At 49.5% G+C, this 13,185-nt stretch overlaps 4 protein-coding genes across 4 annotated transcripts; 2 read left to right on the top strand and 2 right to left on the bottom strand.

Annotated features, from left to right (window-relative positions):
- Nucleotides 1-83: 83 nt before the first annotated feature.
- Nucleotides 84-1,471, bottom strand: BO83DRAFT_429072 (polysaccharide deacetylase family protein; the record flags this gene model as incomplete). The annotated part of the gene is made up of 3 exons (XM_025535434.1): nucleotides 84-418; nucleotides 470-555; nucleotides 612-1,471. The coding sequence occupies 3 exons, from the start codon at nucleotides 1,469-1,471 to the stop codon at nucleotides 84-86; spliced, it is 1,281 nt and encodes a 426-aa protein (XP_025385842.1).
- A 701-nt stretch (nucleotides 1,472-2,172) lies between these two features.
- BO83DRAFT_450181 (DEAD/DEAH box helicase) lies at nucleotides 2,173-4,333 on the bottom strand (the record flags this gene model as incomplete). Its single annotated transcript, XM_025536790.1, has 9 exons — nucleotides 2,173-2,471; nucleotides 2,530-2,678; nucleotides 2,728-2,921; nucleotides 2,977-3,128; nucleotides 3,179-3,258; nucleotides 3,304-3,670; nucleotides 3,710-3,845; nucleotides 3,896-3,953; nucleotides 4,005-4,333. The coding sequence occupies 9 exons, from the start codon at nucleotides 4,331-4,333 to the stop codon at nucleotides 2,173-2,175; spliced, it is 1,764 nt and encodes a 587-aa protein (XP_025385841.1).
- A 1,546-nt stretch (nucleotides 4,334-5,879) lies between these two features.
- Nucleotides 5,880-8,103, top strand: BO83DRAFT_365005 (pantothenate kinase). Its single transcript, XM_025529652.1, has 4 exons — nucleotides 5,880-6,305; nucleotides 6,446-6,728; nucleotides 6,798-7,302; nucleotides 7,359-8,103. The coding sequence occupies exons 1-4, from the start codon at nucleotides 6,090-6,092 to the stop codon at nucleotides 7,672-7,674; spliced, it is 1,320 nt and encodes a 439-aa protein (XP_025385840.1). The 5' UTR covers nucleotides 5,880-6,089; the 3' UTR covers nucleotides 7,675-8,103.
- Nucleotides 8,104-10,045: 1,942 nt separating this feature from the next.
- Nucleotides 10,046-13,176, top strand: pigc (phosphatidylinositol N-acetylglucosaminyltransferase; the record flags this gene model as incomplete). Its single annotated transcript, XM_025528645.1, has 4 exons — nucleotides 10,046-10,086; nucleotides 10,148-11,004; nucleotides 11,432-11,896; nucleotides 11,952-13,176. 4 exons carry the CDS (start codon nucleotides 10,046-10,048, stop codon nucleotides 13,109-13,111), a joined length of 2,523 nt encoding a protein of 840 aa, XP_025385839.1. The 3' UTR covers nucleotides 13,112-13,176.
- Nucleotides 13,177-13,185: the final 9 nt, after the last annotated feature.

The raw sequence follows: 13,185 nt of genomic DNA, 5'->3' as shown, positions 1-13,185 counted from the left end.
ATGCCTAAGAAAATGGATTCGATACAAAGCAGGGGAGCCAATAGAGGACAGAAACTAGGAAGAGAAAGGCACAGACACTTGAGTCAAGAGGCCGTAATGTTTAGAGGGGGAGCTTGTGGGTCTTCAAGGCATTGGTCAATGCGCATAATCGTCGCGTTCATGCTCTTCACAAATCGAATGACCTCACGGAAGTATTGCACCGTCGTCGGACTGAGGAAATGCATGACAGCCAGATTGCCCCCGCGTCTCACGTCTCGAATGAAGGCCTCGCGCTGCTTTTCGGGGGTTTTAGTATCCGCCCACAGCCAATCTTCAATATCCACACTCCAATTGATGATCTGAGGATCCTTAATATATTTTGCGAGCCGTTGACGAGTTCTCGCACCGAGTGTGCCGAAGGGAGGACGGAAATAGCGACCTGTCAACAATTAGCGAAGCTCTACAATGATGGTAGCCATGATTTACGCACTCTCAATCCCAAGGATCTGTCGAAATGACTTGATATTGTCCACAATTTCCCGGTCAATGGCTTCAACAGAATCCAACCCTTCCAATCTGTATTTTCTCATTGTTAGGATCCAACTGAAGCCATATGATAGAGGGCCACTCACTTCCGATGCGTATCCGAATGTAGAGCCACCTGATGTCCTCGCTTCAACATCTCTCCGTAAACACTCGAGAAGTTGGTGTCCAAATCTCTCAATCCCAGTCCTACCACGAAGAATGTGACCAGGATGTTCTCCTCCTCGAGTATCTTCATCACTTCTTGAGCAAACCTCGGTTGCCCATCATCTATTCCAAACGCAAACGATCCGGGTCGGGAGCATCTCAGTAGCACACGACCGTTGTCCTCGCGACGTGGGATCGGGAACCCAGCGGGTACACTACCAGCATTGACAATTTCAACCTTGTAGAGAGTAACCGCTCCAGGAGAATAAAAGCCGTTGAAGGATACCGATACGGCTCGGGGGTGATCAATGTAGAAATGCCAGAGAGGAATGTATATGTCGTTGCCGCGTGCATATCTGGCAGCCTCGACAGAGTCCCAGGTTTCTGGGAACGGGCTGTGGGTGGAGTCGCAGTGGATGTTATTTTGGGTGAGAGAAACGCTGAAGTTGGTATGACCGGTAAATTGAACGTGTAAGTAGTGAGTTGTCCGGTAGGGTAGCAGGTTGAAGCATGTTGCTGGCGAGAGCTGCGTATTGTAGTTATGGTCGGGATCTGTTGGGTAGAAGCGGACATAGTTGTGGCCGTAGTCGATCTTGAGTCCTTCTAAGCCACCGTGCCAGAAGCCTAGGGTGTTGTGATGCGAGTTATTGAAGGTATCAATGATTATAGGAGCGGTGAGCTTGTAGGGGATGCCGGTGGTGTTGCTGCTAGTTGTGTTGCTCGGAAAGAAGACACGAGTAGCAGCTGAGGTGACGAAGGTTATAAGTATAAGGAGGATGACAGACTGCTTGCAGGTCACCATGATTGCGCACAATCTTGAATATGGTCCACAGCTACCAGTATCTCCAGTGTAGGTTCAGCGTTGCTGAATCTCCAGGACATGTGTCACCTAGGTCTACGTGAGAGAGCGAAGTTATTTACCGGTTGGCTACATGGTACCCGAGGAAAGAGCAAGTTGGTGCACCCGAAGGAAAGCGCATATCTAGGGACTCTAGCTCGCTGAAGAAAAGAAAGGCTTTTAGTAGATCGATTACCATTATGTTAAGTCTCCGTACAGCTGGGAAACGACATTGCTTGCCACGCTCCCACCCTGCCTCCCAACATGGCCCGCAGTTGGTTTTGGATTCATCAGGTAGCCCAGATCCATTGTATCCTTTCACAGGGACAATCGTTTCCGAGCTTCTGTGAAATCCCAAGGCGAGAGATAGGCTGCAAACAGTCTCTGTGCCATGGAGTCAAACAATTGTACACCAGATCCTGTCCAGTGAATCATGATATGATCTCTAAAAAGAAAGAAAGACGTGGAAATAGAGGCAATCACCGAATCCCCCACGAGCATGACCTTTCACTCATAGACATCTGACGTTTTCCTCCCTTATTTTTATTTTTCAACTTTTTTTTTCTCATTTTCTCCATTTTTCTTCCCATAACTTCGATTGAAGGAATGGAATTCCAGGCGACATGCAGCTGGTAATTAAAGGCGTGGCAAAGTCGGGATGCGGATTAAAACTCCCACTTCGAATTATCTTCAGCCTCTTCGGCGTCATCAGACTCCATCGGAATTCCTCCTCCTCCCCAGGCATCGGTATTACCACTGTTGTCTTCTCCACCACTCTTTTCGTCATCAGTATCGTCGTCAAACTTGACAACATCATCCGAAGGACGATAAGATTCGAGGAAGTCAGGGACAGTTTGTTTGTTCTCGATGAGCAGTTTCACCAGATCTGGGGCGAGGTCCGCATCATTGTCATGGTTGTAGAACGAGGTGGCGAGGCCCTCATTGCCAATGCGTGCGGTGCGTCCTGTAAGGTCTTAGCTAATTCCATAAATATGCCTTTTCATTGTGGGACGGTGACGCACCGATTCTATGAACGTATTCTGTGATACCACCATGCTGAACCCGTGGAAGGTCAAAGTTGATGACATGCATGACATTCTTAATATCCAGACCGCGAGCAGAAACCCCGGTAGCCACAAGGATGGGGCACTTTGCAGTGCGGAATGCACGCCTTGACTGCATTAACATTGGGGAACGAGGTATGAAGGGTAATAACTTACAAGGCATCTTCCCGCTCACGCTGGGTGCGATCAGAGTGAATAGAGGTACTCGGGAGACCCATGTTGTAAAGATAATCATCCAAGAAGTCTGCCTGGGTCTTGGAATTCACGAAAATCAGTGTACGCGAAGGCGGCATAGCCAGAAGCAGGTCATAGAGGCATTGCTTCTTAAGAGAAGGTTCAGCGTAGATGATCTTGGGGAAATGCACTGTTAGTAGATTTCTTAAGACAAGCGCCATGCATGCTTACATTCTGGTCAACGTTGGCGTGAGTGCTGCCAGGCCTTCCGATGCGCACACGGACATGGTCTTCTGCAAGGTAATTGCGCGCCAGCTTACGGCAGTCCTTGTTGAAAGTGGCTGAAAACATCATGTAGCGGTGGTCAGCGTCCTCATTGATGTCTTGAAAACGTCAGTATATCGGAATGCTTAAAATTTCGCAAACCACTTGCCTCCTCCAGACATGATTTTAGCAAAATCAGACTCCCAGTCAGACTGCAGAAGCTCGTCTGCTTCATCGATGATAGTGTACCTGCGGTTATGTTAGTGACATTCGCACTAAATGTGAGGAACCTACTTGACACGTCGAAGAGAGAGAATGTGTGGCTTGTCCATGAAATCTAGCAACCTGCCAGGAGTCGCAATAAGGATATCGCAGCCACGCTGCAACTCCTCTCTCTGGTCACGAACCGGCGCACCACCGTACACAACGCAAGGACGGAGCATGGATCGGTAGCATAGGCGTCGCGCTTCATCAAAAATCTGGGTTGACAATTCACGGGTAGGGGCAACAATGAGCACCAGTGGTTCAGCCCGAACAGAATCGGCGCTTGGATTGTAGCCAGCTGCGACATTGGGACGCGGAGCTGCCAGCTTTTTAGCTTTTCCCATCAGCTGGGACAGAACCGGGATCAAAAATGCGGCAGTTTTCCCAGACCCTTTTTCTGTTAGCATGACTCTGCTATGTGAGGGTCATCACCTACCGGTCTGAGCAATGGAGATTAGATCATGGCCAGTAAGTACCGCGGGGATTGAATATGCTTGAATTGGGGTCGGGAACTCGTATCTACACAAGCGAATATTCTCGCGCATGATAGGATGAAGACCGGCATCATCAAACTAGACATTGTCAGCCAATTCAATCGTGTGAGTACTATGACACGACTTACATTCTTGATGGGACTTGGTCTCTCACGACTTTCCGCGATGACCTCGATGTTCTGGATACTAACATGATTCAGACATGAACTTATAGCAAGTAGGGTATTGCCAACTTACTTTCCGATCTTCAAGCCGGTTCGGTTAGTATATTCGCTGCGGAACAGCATCTCCTCAAGCTCTGGGTTCCGTGGGCCAACGTCCCCAAATTCATCCTTCCATTCATATTTTGCAGCTTGAGCGGCCCACTCAGGGAGCTCCTCCTGGTTGTCACCCTGGGGCTGATTGAGTGGCGGAAGAGTAGAAGTATACTTTCCGTAATCGTAGCCCTTGGGAGTCGTCCAACCCTTCTCGCGGGCAGCGTTGGAAGCTTCGGTAGGATTACTGGATTGATTGCCCGTGCTTTCTTTGAGCGCGGTGCTCATATCCGAGACGTTGAAGCTGTCCATTGTTGTGCGGTAGGGACACTGGCAGGTTCAGCGTAATCCGAATGAATCTGGATTTATCTAGATAGAGACGGTTGGTTAGTGAGGGATATTCTTAGTAAGAAGTGGTGTTATACTTACAGAGAACGAGTATCGTCTCTACTCCTTGAAGTGTACCGAGTGCGCCTGAGATAGGAATTGGTCTTGGAAAGAGGAGTGAGAGGGAGGATGTGAGGGGAAGTAAAGCTTTGGGAGATAGAAAGCTTTCTCAGACGAACGAGACGCGAGACGCGTAGGAGAGATGGCAAGAGCAAAACAATGACAGATAACGGAAGGAAATTTTATGGAACACGGTGCTGAAAATGGAAATTGGGCAGTGAATGTTGCTGGTCTGCAGAACTCCAGGTTGCCAGGGGAGAGAAGAAGAGTTGCGGGGAATAAATGGACTAGCAGAACAGTAAGCCAGTTCTACCTGGCAGTAAAGCACCCTTCAGGTGAGCAGGTAGTAGCCAAGTAGTAGTCAAGTCAATTCATTAGATGCAGAGCTGGCATACAGAAGCCTGTCAGCTTTAATACCCCTTATTTCCTGCTTATTGTCGGCAGAACTCGCGGAACATACCGGCGAACAGCTATAAATTAACTCAATTCTCTGCATACAATAATTCGTAAGTTTAAAGGTGTTTGTATGCTTATCTGAACGTGTTATGTACCTAAATATAGATATAGCAAGTGACTTTGGGCTGTGGCTCGCTCAGCTAGACCGTACTCTCCTTCCATTATATAATATTATACCCCAGTACTAGTAGTATAAGGCCGCAGAAATCTAGAAGTATTCACAGATACGCAAGTTTCTACAAAAGCAGACTTTCAAGACCGAAGCAGCTTCTGGTCTAGCCTTTTATCTTTCAAATGATTTTTATACCGCAATTTTAGTAGTAGCTTGGTGAGAGTTGGTGATTTCTTGGTTCTAGACCACTGGTTCTTGGTTGGGTGTTAGTACTTTGAGTGAAGCAGTAGCGCGGACTGGAGTATGAAAAGTACTGCGCAGTGACGGGAGACATATCCGGGAATGTGCAGACTGATTAGTCACTGCTAATTGAACGTCACTCGCACACAGCAGTAACTATTAGTATAACTTCTATACTAGTAGTAGTCACTGATACTTTGAGATTGTCGACAGAGGTCACCAGAAACTTGAAGACCGCAGGCATAAATCACATTGACAAAGTACATCGAGATCTTATGTTCAAACGATCATCTGATAACAACCGAGTGGCCGTTTAGAATTTCTTAGTACCAGTACACTAGTAGACCCTCAATATGTGGGGTTTCATGCCTGAGAACTCCATGTCAGTGCCTGAGGTATCAACTCGGCTGGGCAACGTCATTGGCCACCCCCTTCCATCCTCCGAATTGGCTGGATGCAAGTTTATCCCTGCAATGAACAACAAGACCCGGCCATTCTGCAAGTACCAACTCACCGGGAATCATAATGATTCCTTTTGTTTGGATCCCTTCCGCCCGTTGTCTGACCGAACTTGTTCAGGAGCAGGTGTTGACTAAGAATGCCCAGCCCGTCAGAACAATATTTCGGTTCCACCCGACCTCAACAAAAGCGGGCAGAAGGAGATATACGCCGTAGGGACCATCACGGGATCCCATTACTCCGAGATGGTAACTACCTCGTCCGCCGGTACGGCCACCTGCTCCTTGCTGTCCATCTAATTCCCCTGGTCCCATCGCTCCATTCCTCTCTGTATTTTTATGCCATTGACACGACATGTCCTCGTCCACATCCAATTCCGCCGCCCGGGGTGGTCGCCTGGAGCAGGCCATCACCAATCCAGGATCCGTCAAGATCAACGTCAAGGGCGCCTTTATCGTTGATGATGACCCGCGATCTAAGAGTCCCGTAAGAACGGATGGAGTTCATTACGAGGGCCATGATATTCGTCTTCCACATCACACTGGTCTGGTGAGCCATGTGGCTGTAGACGTGAGTGACTTTTTTTTTTTTTTTCTTCTTCGCTGCTCCCGCGGTTCCCCGCACAATTTTGAAGCTCCCCGCAATCGCACCCCTCGGCGCAATACCACCACCACAACTTGATTGACTAACTCTTGCTGCTTCGATATTAGATTGGCGGATCGCTAGCGAAATTGGTTTACTTCACACGGGAGCTGGACTCTGTCGACAATGGCGGCCGACTAAACTTCATTAATTTCGAAACATCTCGCATTGATCTGTGCATTGACTTCATCAAACAACTGAAAGAGGAACACGAGAAGCTCGGCGGGCCATCCGGAGATGCTTTATGTGTAATGGCTACGGGTGGAGGCGCCTTCAAATACTACGATAAGCTCAAGGAAGCACTCAATGTGGACATCATTCGGGAGGACGAGATGGAGTGCCTTATTACGGGTATGCTGCAACCATGAGCTCACTTGCAACGGAAACAAGCAAAGTCCAGGTTTTGACCATTCTACATAGGCCTTGACTTCTTTATCACTGAGATTCCGAACGAGGTCTTTACCTACAGTGAAACCGAGCCGATGCAGTTTGCCGAGGCCCGACCGGATGTTTACCCGTACCTATTAGTCAACATTGGCTCCGGTGTATCAATGATTAAAGTATCAGGGCCCAAGCAGTTCCAACGTGTGGGCGGCACACACCTCGGTGGTGGTACGTTCTGGGGCATAATGTCCTTACTGACCGGTGCCCGCACCTTCGACGACATGCTGGCAATGGCGGACCGAGGGGACAATAGCGGGGTAGACATGTTGGTTGGTGACATTTACGGTATGGATTACAGCAAAATCGGCCTCAAAAACACTGCAATTGCTAGCACGTTTGGCAAGGTCTTCCGTATGAAGAACCAGACGGAGCCGAATGACTTGGATGGGGAAAGTTCTTCCAATGGCGAAGCCGGCCGAACTAATGGCGAGCCGAAGTTCCAGCACGAAGACATGAGTAGGAGCCTACTTTATGCCATAAGGTATGTTTTTCGCGTGTTCAATTACATGATGTGCGGCTGGGACTGACGTTTCACAGTAACAACATTGGGCAAATTGCCTATCTGCAGTCCGAAAAGCATCAAGTGAAGCACATCTACTTCGGCGGTTCGTTTATTCGCGGTCATCGGCAGACCATGAACACCTTGTCCTACGCCATCAAATTCTGGTCAAAGGGCGAGAAGCAAGCCTACTTCCTGCGTCACGAAGGCTATATTGGTGCAGTTGGCGTGTTCCTCCGTAGGCAGCCAGCTAATTGGGGCCGGAGGAACAGCATCGATGAGAAAACCATGCCGCAGGTGGCCAAACTGGTAGCCGAAGCGCAGCAGAATTCTGATTCTCAGAACCAATCATGATGAAGAGCCACGACTGCATGCTTCCGTCAGCATCATACTGGGCGAGTCGCGTCCAGTTCCATCATTTTGAGCGTTTGATACCCGTTACTGTGTTATTCTTGTGCTGCTTAGACCCAACATAATCATGCCCCTCTAATTCTTGAGGCTGCTCCGTTTGAAGACATCTTTACCCATATACCGGTGCAATCATTCAGATGAATAACGATAAGAGCATGTTGCCCAATTGTATAATTGTTCAGTTTCCTTGTGTTGCATTAAATCCATCTTCTCTTTCGGGCTTTTGTTTTGAATCCGACCATCCATCTGCTGCCCACAAAGGGCAAGGCAATCGCGCTTGGATGTCCTTGTTCGGTGCCTAAGTTGGAAGGCTTTGTTATCCCGTTTGGTATAGAAGAACAAACCATCATAATAGCATTTAGACAGAAAGCCAATAATAAGGAGACCAGGAATTCCGATGATTTCATTATATTGTTGCAGTCATCATCCATTAGTCCAACCGGCGAACCAACAACCATCCCATCGTCCATGCCCGGCGTAACCTTACTACCTAATCCGAAACCCTTTGCCAGCCAGCTTATCTCTCCTCCATCCTAAACTTCAATATGCGTCTTAGCGCATACCCATTTCTCCAATCGGGAGCTACCTCACATCTTTAACCACCAAGCCAGCCATAATCAGATAGTAGGTCGTACTAAGCAGAACGTAATGGTAGTCAGAACTCAACCTCTGATGCATTGGATGCCAGCCTTTTTCGTACGCGTAACACGCCCAACACGCCCCCAGCAAGGACGCTCTTTGGCTATGTTTCAGAATCCCCGAAACATGACACCAGACTATATATCCAGGTGAAACCAGGCCGCCTCGTACTTTCAATTCTTTTCTCGGCTTGAGGTAGCTGCCTGATCTGTCCATCGCTTCAGTTGTGATTACTCACCGATAGGTTGTTGGCTGCTTCTTGTGGCGCAAAAGCTGTGTCTGATTGCGCTGTCCTCGGGGGTGTTGCTAGCTATGTCGTTCTGTTGCTGTGTATGTTGGGTGTGGCAGCTCAAATGGTCCTTGATCAATGACTAGGTCATTATGATCATATATGGATCGGTCACGCCCCTTCTAAATTGAATCCTTTAGTAATACTACTCAGCCTTGCTATGATGATATATATCTAATAGTAAATGCGTTCCGGTTGAAGAATGACATAGTATCATTTCAGCCTGCCGATTCATCGGGCAGAAAAACTGCAAGTAGTAAAGTTCAAGCCAAACGGAGATAGCCAATATTAGCCCGGAAGGAAACAGGTTTGGCCATCAGTCGGTGGGCTTGTCCATCCAACGTCATGGTCAAGGAGAAGAGCAAACAAACATCCGTTCGTATTTTGCAGTGGCCAGATGCAGCCGGCCGCTAGATCTGCGTTTGGAAGGCTAAACAGAGTAGTCTAGAGTGTCTTGGCACGAATTTGTCTTCAATTGCACAGAAAATGGAGAATTCATGCTCGGATGTTGTATCTGCATTTGGACTTTGTGAGCGTAGGCGAATATGAGTATGTTAAAGTTTGATGAGGAAGCATGCATACTTTCCCCGGACTATCCATCCCGGGTTATTATGGGCTGAAGAAGAAGTTCCGCAATGTGATAGGAGCATTCACTACTAGCTGCTTATCAGTTGAGGTGAGGCAAATTGTTGGTGGTTTCCAGAACGCGTCAGAAATAACCGTTTCATACCCTGAGGGGTAAAGTACGATGGAGCGTGGTGTAGAGCAGTGGATTTCCTTCACTCCTAATGCACTGAGCTGTCAAATTCTTCTCGGTGATCCAGTCTATTGCATTTCACGGGTCTTCGATTTCACGTCGAAGCTGTGCATGTGCATTGATTTCTAACGTCTTGACTCTGCTCTGTTGCATCCACGCCGTCCGGAAACTGAGACATTGAGTGCAAGCTGCCTCACTTTTGTGCACTGAGTTGCAGGTCTCAATTGAATTGAGATCTACACTTGTATGGAACATTCCGAGCTTATCTACTCAATATTAGAAATGCTAATTGAGAGATGCTTCACTAGTCATACTCAGACTTCATATTATTGAATTGTGAGATTCCAATAACGGTGATTTGCGCGGGTGACAAGGCACCTACCAGAAAGTTTTGACAGACAAGCCACACTATGTTTAAGCATCTTCTCTGGTATGCAAAATAACCTAACGAGACTAAGGCCAATTGTCAGACGTCTTTAGAACGTTTTGAGCTAGGTATCATCAGCAGACGTGTCTTTGTTTAGCAAACGCGCCAATTCCTCCAGGAGTAAGTTAACTAAACGAAACACCTTGGGGCAGGCACTCCCGCCTTGCACTGACCCGTACTAACCCTCACGTCCAGACTAAAAATGAACCCTGCAGACGGTGCCGTCATCTTCTGGAAGGAAAGGTAAGCTCAATTGCTGCTTTCGGATACATGCTGGCTGACAACTCTCATGCGTCATTGCTAGGGTGAGGCGCGCCTCTCGTCACATCGTTCACACTGAGTCTGACGACGAAGAACAGAAGCCAACAGTCTCTGTCGATGGTTCTCAAGCAGGCGATAACGAAGACCAGGCGGTGCAAGTTAACCCGAAACCAGAGCTGGGGCCTGACATCCCGTTTCCTGATTACCTGAAGACAATTTTGGAACATTGGCACGAAGAGAAGGGGAACGAATATCCGAGATGCAAAGCCAGTGGACGTCTGGGATCGATGGTCTGGAAAGTGTTTGACCGGGAAGGAAATGAGGTCGAGCTGACATGGTACCTCGTTACTAAACCGCGCAAGTACTGCGTGCTCGTGCTACATGAGGCGAATGGCATAGCGAGATTCGTCTATTGTGATCCGCCTCATCGCACTGTCCATGGCACATACCTTAGGCCATGGTCTGGCGTCGACGAGAAAGAGGAGCTAGAGCACTGTGCAGTCCGAGTGTTTAGCAGCGACCTGGAGGAAATCGAATACTCTTCGGAAGCCTGGGAACATTTAAAGGAGCTCCAGGATTCCTCAGGCGAGGAAGTTAGTAGATCTCCTTCGGTCACCCGTCGCAAATCCCCAAAAGATAAGTCAGTCACAAGGAAATCGGTGAAAGCAGGTTGCTCCAAAAGATACTCTATGAGAGGTCGCGCTCATCAGAGCGATGAGCATACGGAAGCGGACTCGTCATCTTCATCGGAAGCAGGCTCATCATCTGAAGAAGAGAAGTACGTGCCCTCGCCACCACACAAGCGGCACAAAACTACCGACACCAGCAATACAAGCAACACCACTGAGCCTATGAAGCCTAGCAAGGTTGTATTTCGCCTCGGGTCCCAGAGAGTCATCGGTGCGATACGCTATATTCCACTAGACGAATGTAGGTCGAGGAAGGAGCTATTTGATAAAGCCACGGCGTTTTATCAAGCTTGCGATAGAGATGCTCAGGTAAAGATACTGGCATGTCAGATCTCGACACAGCGTGAACAACACTACCTGTTCGAAGACAGTGATGGAGAGTTTCGCCTCCTAGTTGAGCAGGCACTGGGCTTGGTGGACAGCTTGGACCGGATTGTGATTGACGTTCTGCACGTGTTACAAGCATGAGTGAGAGTGTTGTCGAGAATGCTGTGTCGTATGCTATCATTCAAACAAATTGTGAAATATTTCTATCAAGATACATTATTTACTTGGCCATTTCTTTTCCAGTGTGCAGTACCATCTCCGAGACACGCATTCGTCCATAGTATAGCTGACTAATCTCCACGTGGTTGCAGGCCTGAATTGGGGTGTGATTCGCGTCACCGACCAGCGCAATTGTGTCTTCAGCGCCAACTATAGAACCATCACATCATGCTACAAGCATGAATCCCGCTGCTCCTCCATGCCTTCCCTGCCCGACTCGCCTCCTCCGGTTCCTCCCCCCGTTCCCGTCGAGACCCATCCGAACCGCACGGTTGGCGTGAAGCCTACCGCCGCGCAACGAGCTCTCCCGGATCCCAACCGGCTGGCCCCTGAAGATGCATATTACACCTCGTCCCTGCCTCGGGCTCGGCCGACCCAGACGGGTTACGATGACTCTCTCCGAGTGCTGAATGGCAATTCGGGCACTGCTGCCTCCGTGGCAGCCCTGCGACCGCCGCCCGCGGTCCCAGGTGTAGGGAGTCGCAAGGTGCGCGGTACCAGCAGACGGAGACGACGAAAGGGTGCATGGAAGAAGCTGCTGTGGGTGAAACAATCATGTGCGCTTCATACCCACCCCGAAACACACATGACAGGAAATACTGACAATCTCAGACCCGGACAACTACACCGACACCGAGACGTTCCTTGACCACCTCCAGCGAAATCCCCGAGTGCGGCCCTACGATTTCTGGCCGCTAGTGGCCGACTCCACGGTCATTGTACAACATGTTAGCTCTGTGGCTATATTTGTGTGTTGCTTTGTCGGCATTGTTCAGGGCCGCGTGAGCCCAGTCTCGGTGGTCTGCTGGGGAAGTGTCGGGACAGCGTTGGGTTGGATATTCTGGGATTCGTGGATATTGAGAGAGCATGTGGAAAATGCGCATGTGGCGGAGCGATCACTGGAGGGTGACGATGGCTCCAGTTCTAGCTCCATGACCAGCTCTGTCAATCCGTCTGGCACTAGCTCGCGAGCCAATGGCCAGAAGGAGAACCAAGTGCATGGGCTGGGGTTGAACATGTCGCAGGGCGAGTCAAGTATACTGCTCCGGCGACACAGCGCGGGGTATGTGAGTGATGCCTACGGGGCACAGGAGCCCGCATCGCCTACGCCTGGGCCTGCGAACGGGGCCCTGGGTGGCGGTTCTGCTTCTCAGGAGCCAGACTACTTGTCGATGTTTTCTTCGCGGAATCGGCAGCGGCTGTCCACTGTGAAATCGGCGTTTCTGATCTACTTCGCGCTGCTCGGGCTTAGCCCGATCCTCAAGTCCCTTACCAAATCTACGGCGAGTGACTCGATCTGGGCCATGAGTTGCTGGCTATTGATCATGAACATCTTCTCCTTTGACTATGGAAGTGGGGAGGGCGCAGGCGCCACTAAGTTCCCGGCTTCTCTGTCCACTAATGCAGCGGTGATGGCCTCGACTGTGTTGGCGTCGCGCCTACCTTCTACCACACATGTGTTCAGCCTGATGCTGTTCTCAATTGAGGTGTTTGGGCTCTTCCCCATTTTTCGCCGGCAGCTGCGTCATGTGTCATGGACTGGGCATGTACTGCTGACCTTGGCTCTAGTTGGGGTTGCTGGCGGCGCGGTAGGGATCACCCTGCGTGGAGGATGGATGGCGGCGGTGGTTGGCTCGATCCTGGGGAGCATCCTGACGGCGCTGGCCATGGGGGGATGTAGCTGGTGGCTCATCAGCTTACAGAAGTATAAGAATGTGGTGACAGGGCCATGGGACCCTGCGCGGCCGATCATCCGGCGGCATTGGGATTAGCTGTACGCTTTCTCGGCTTAATATTTCATTTAGAAGATACCCTACAGTCTAAATTCAGACTTGTCTAACGCTAA

The sequence above is a fragment of the Aspergillus eucalypticola genome (assembly GCF_003184535.1).
Source record: "Aspergillus eucalypticola CBS 122712 chromosome Unknown BO83scaffold_20, whole genome shotgun sequence".
In the NCBI taxonomy this organism is placed as follows: Eukaryota; Fungi; Ascomycota; class Eurotiomycetes; order Eurotiales; family Aspergillaceae; genus Aspergillus; species Aspergillus eucalypticola.
Note: the sequence above shows the minus strand (reverse complement) of the source record. Positions and strands in the feature narration are given on the sequence as shown.

Excerpts from the sequence above, each read along its gene's own strand:
- BO83DRAFT_365005 (XM_025529652.1), top strand. The coding sequence starts at position 6,090 with ATGTCCTCGTCCACATCCAATTCCGCCGCCCGGGGTGGTCGCCTGGAG. Across the intron at positions 6,306-6,445 it reads TGAGCCATGTGGCTGTAGAC|ATTGGCGGATCGCTAGCGAA; the intron begins GTGAGTGACTTT and ends CTTCGATATTAG. Across the intron at positions 6,729-6,797 it reads GATGGAGTGCCTTATTACGG|GCCTTGACTTCTTTATCACT; the intron begins GTATGCTGCAAC and ends CATTCTACATAG.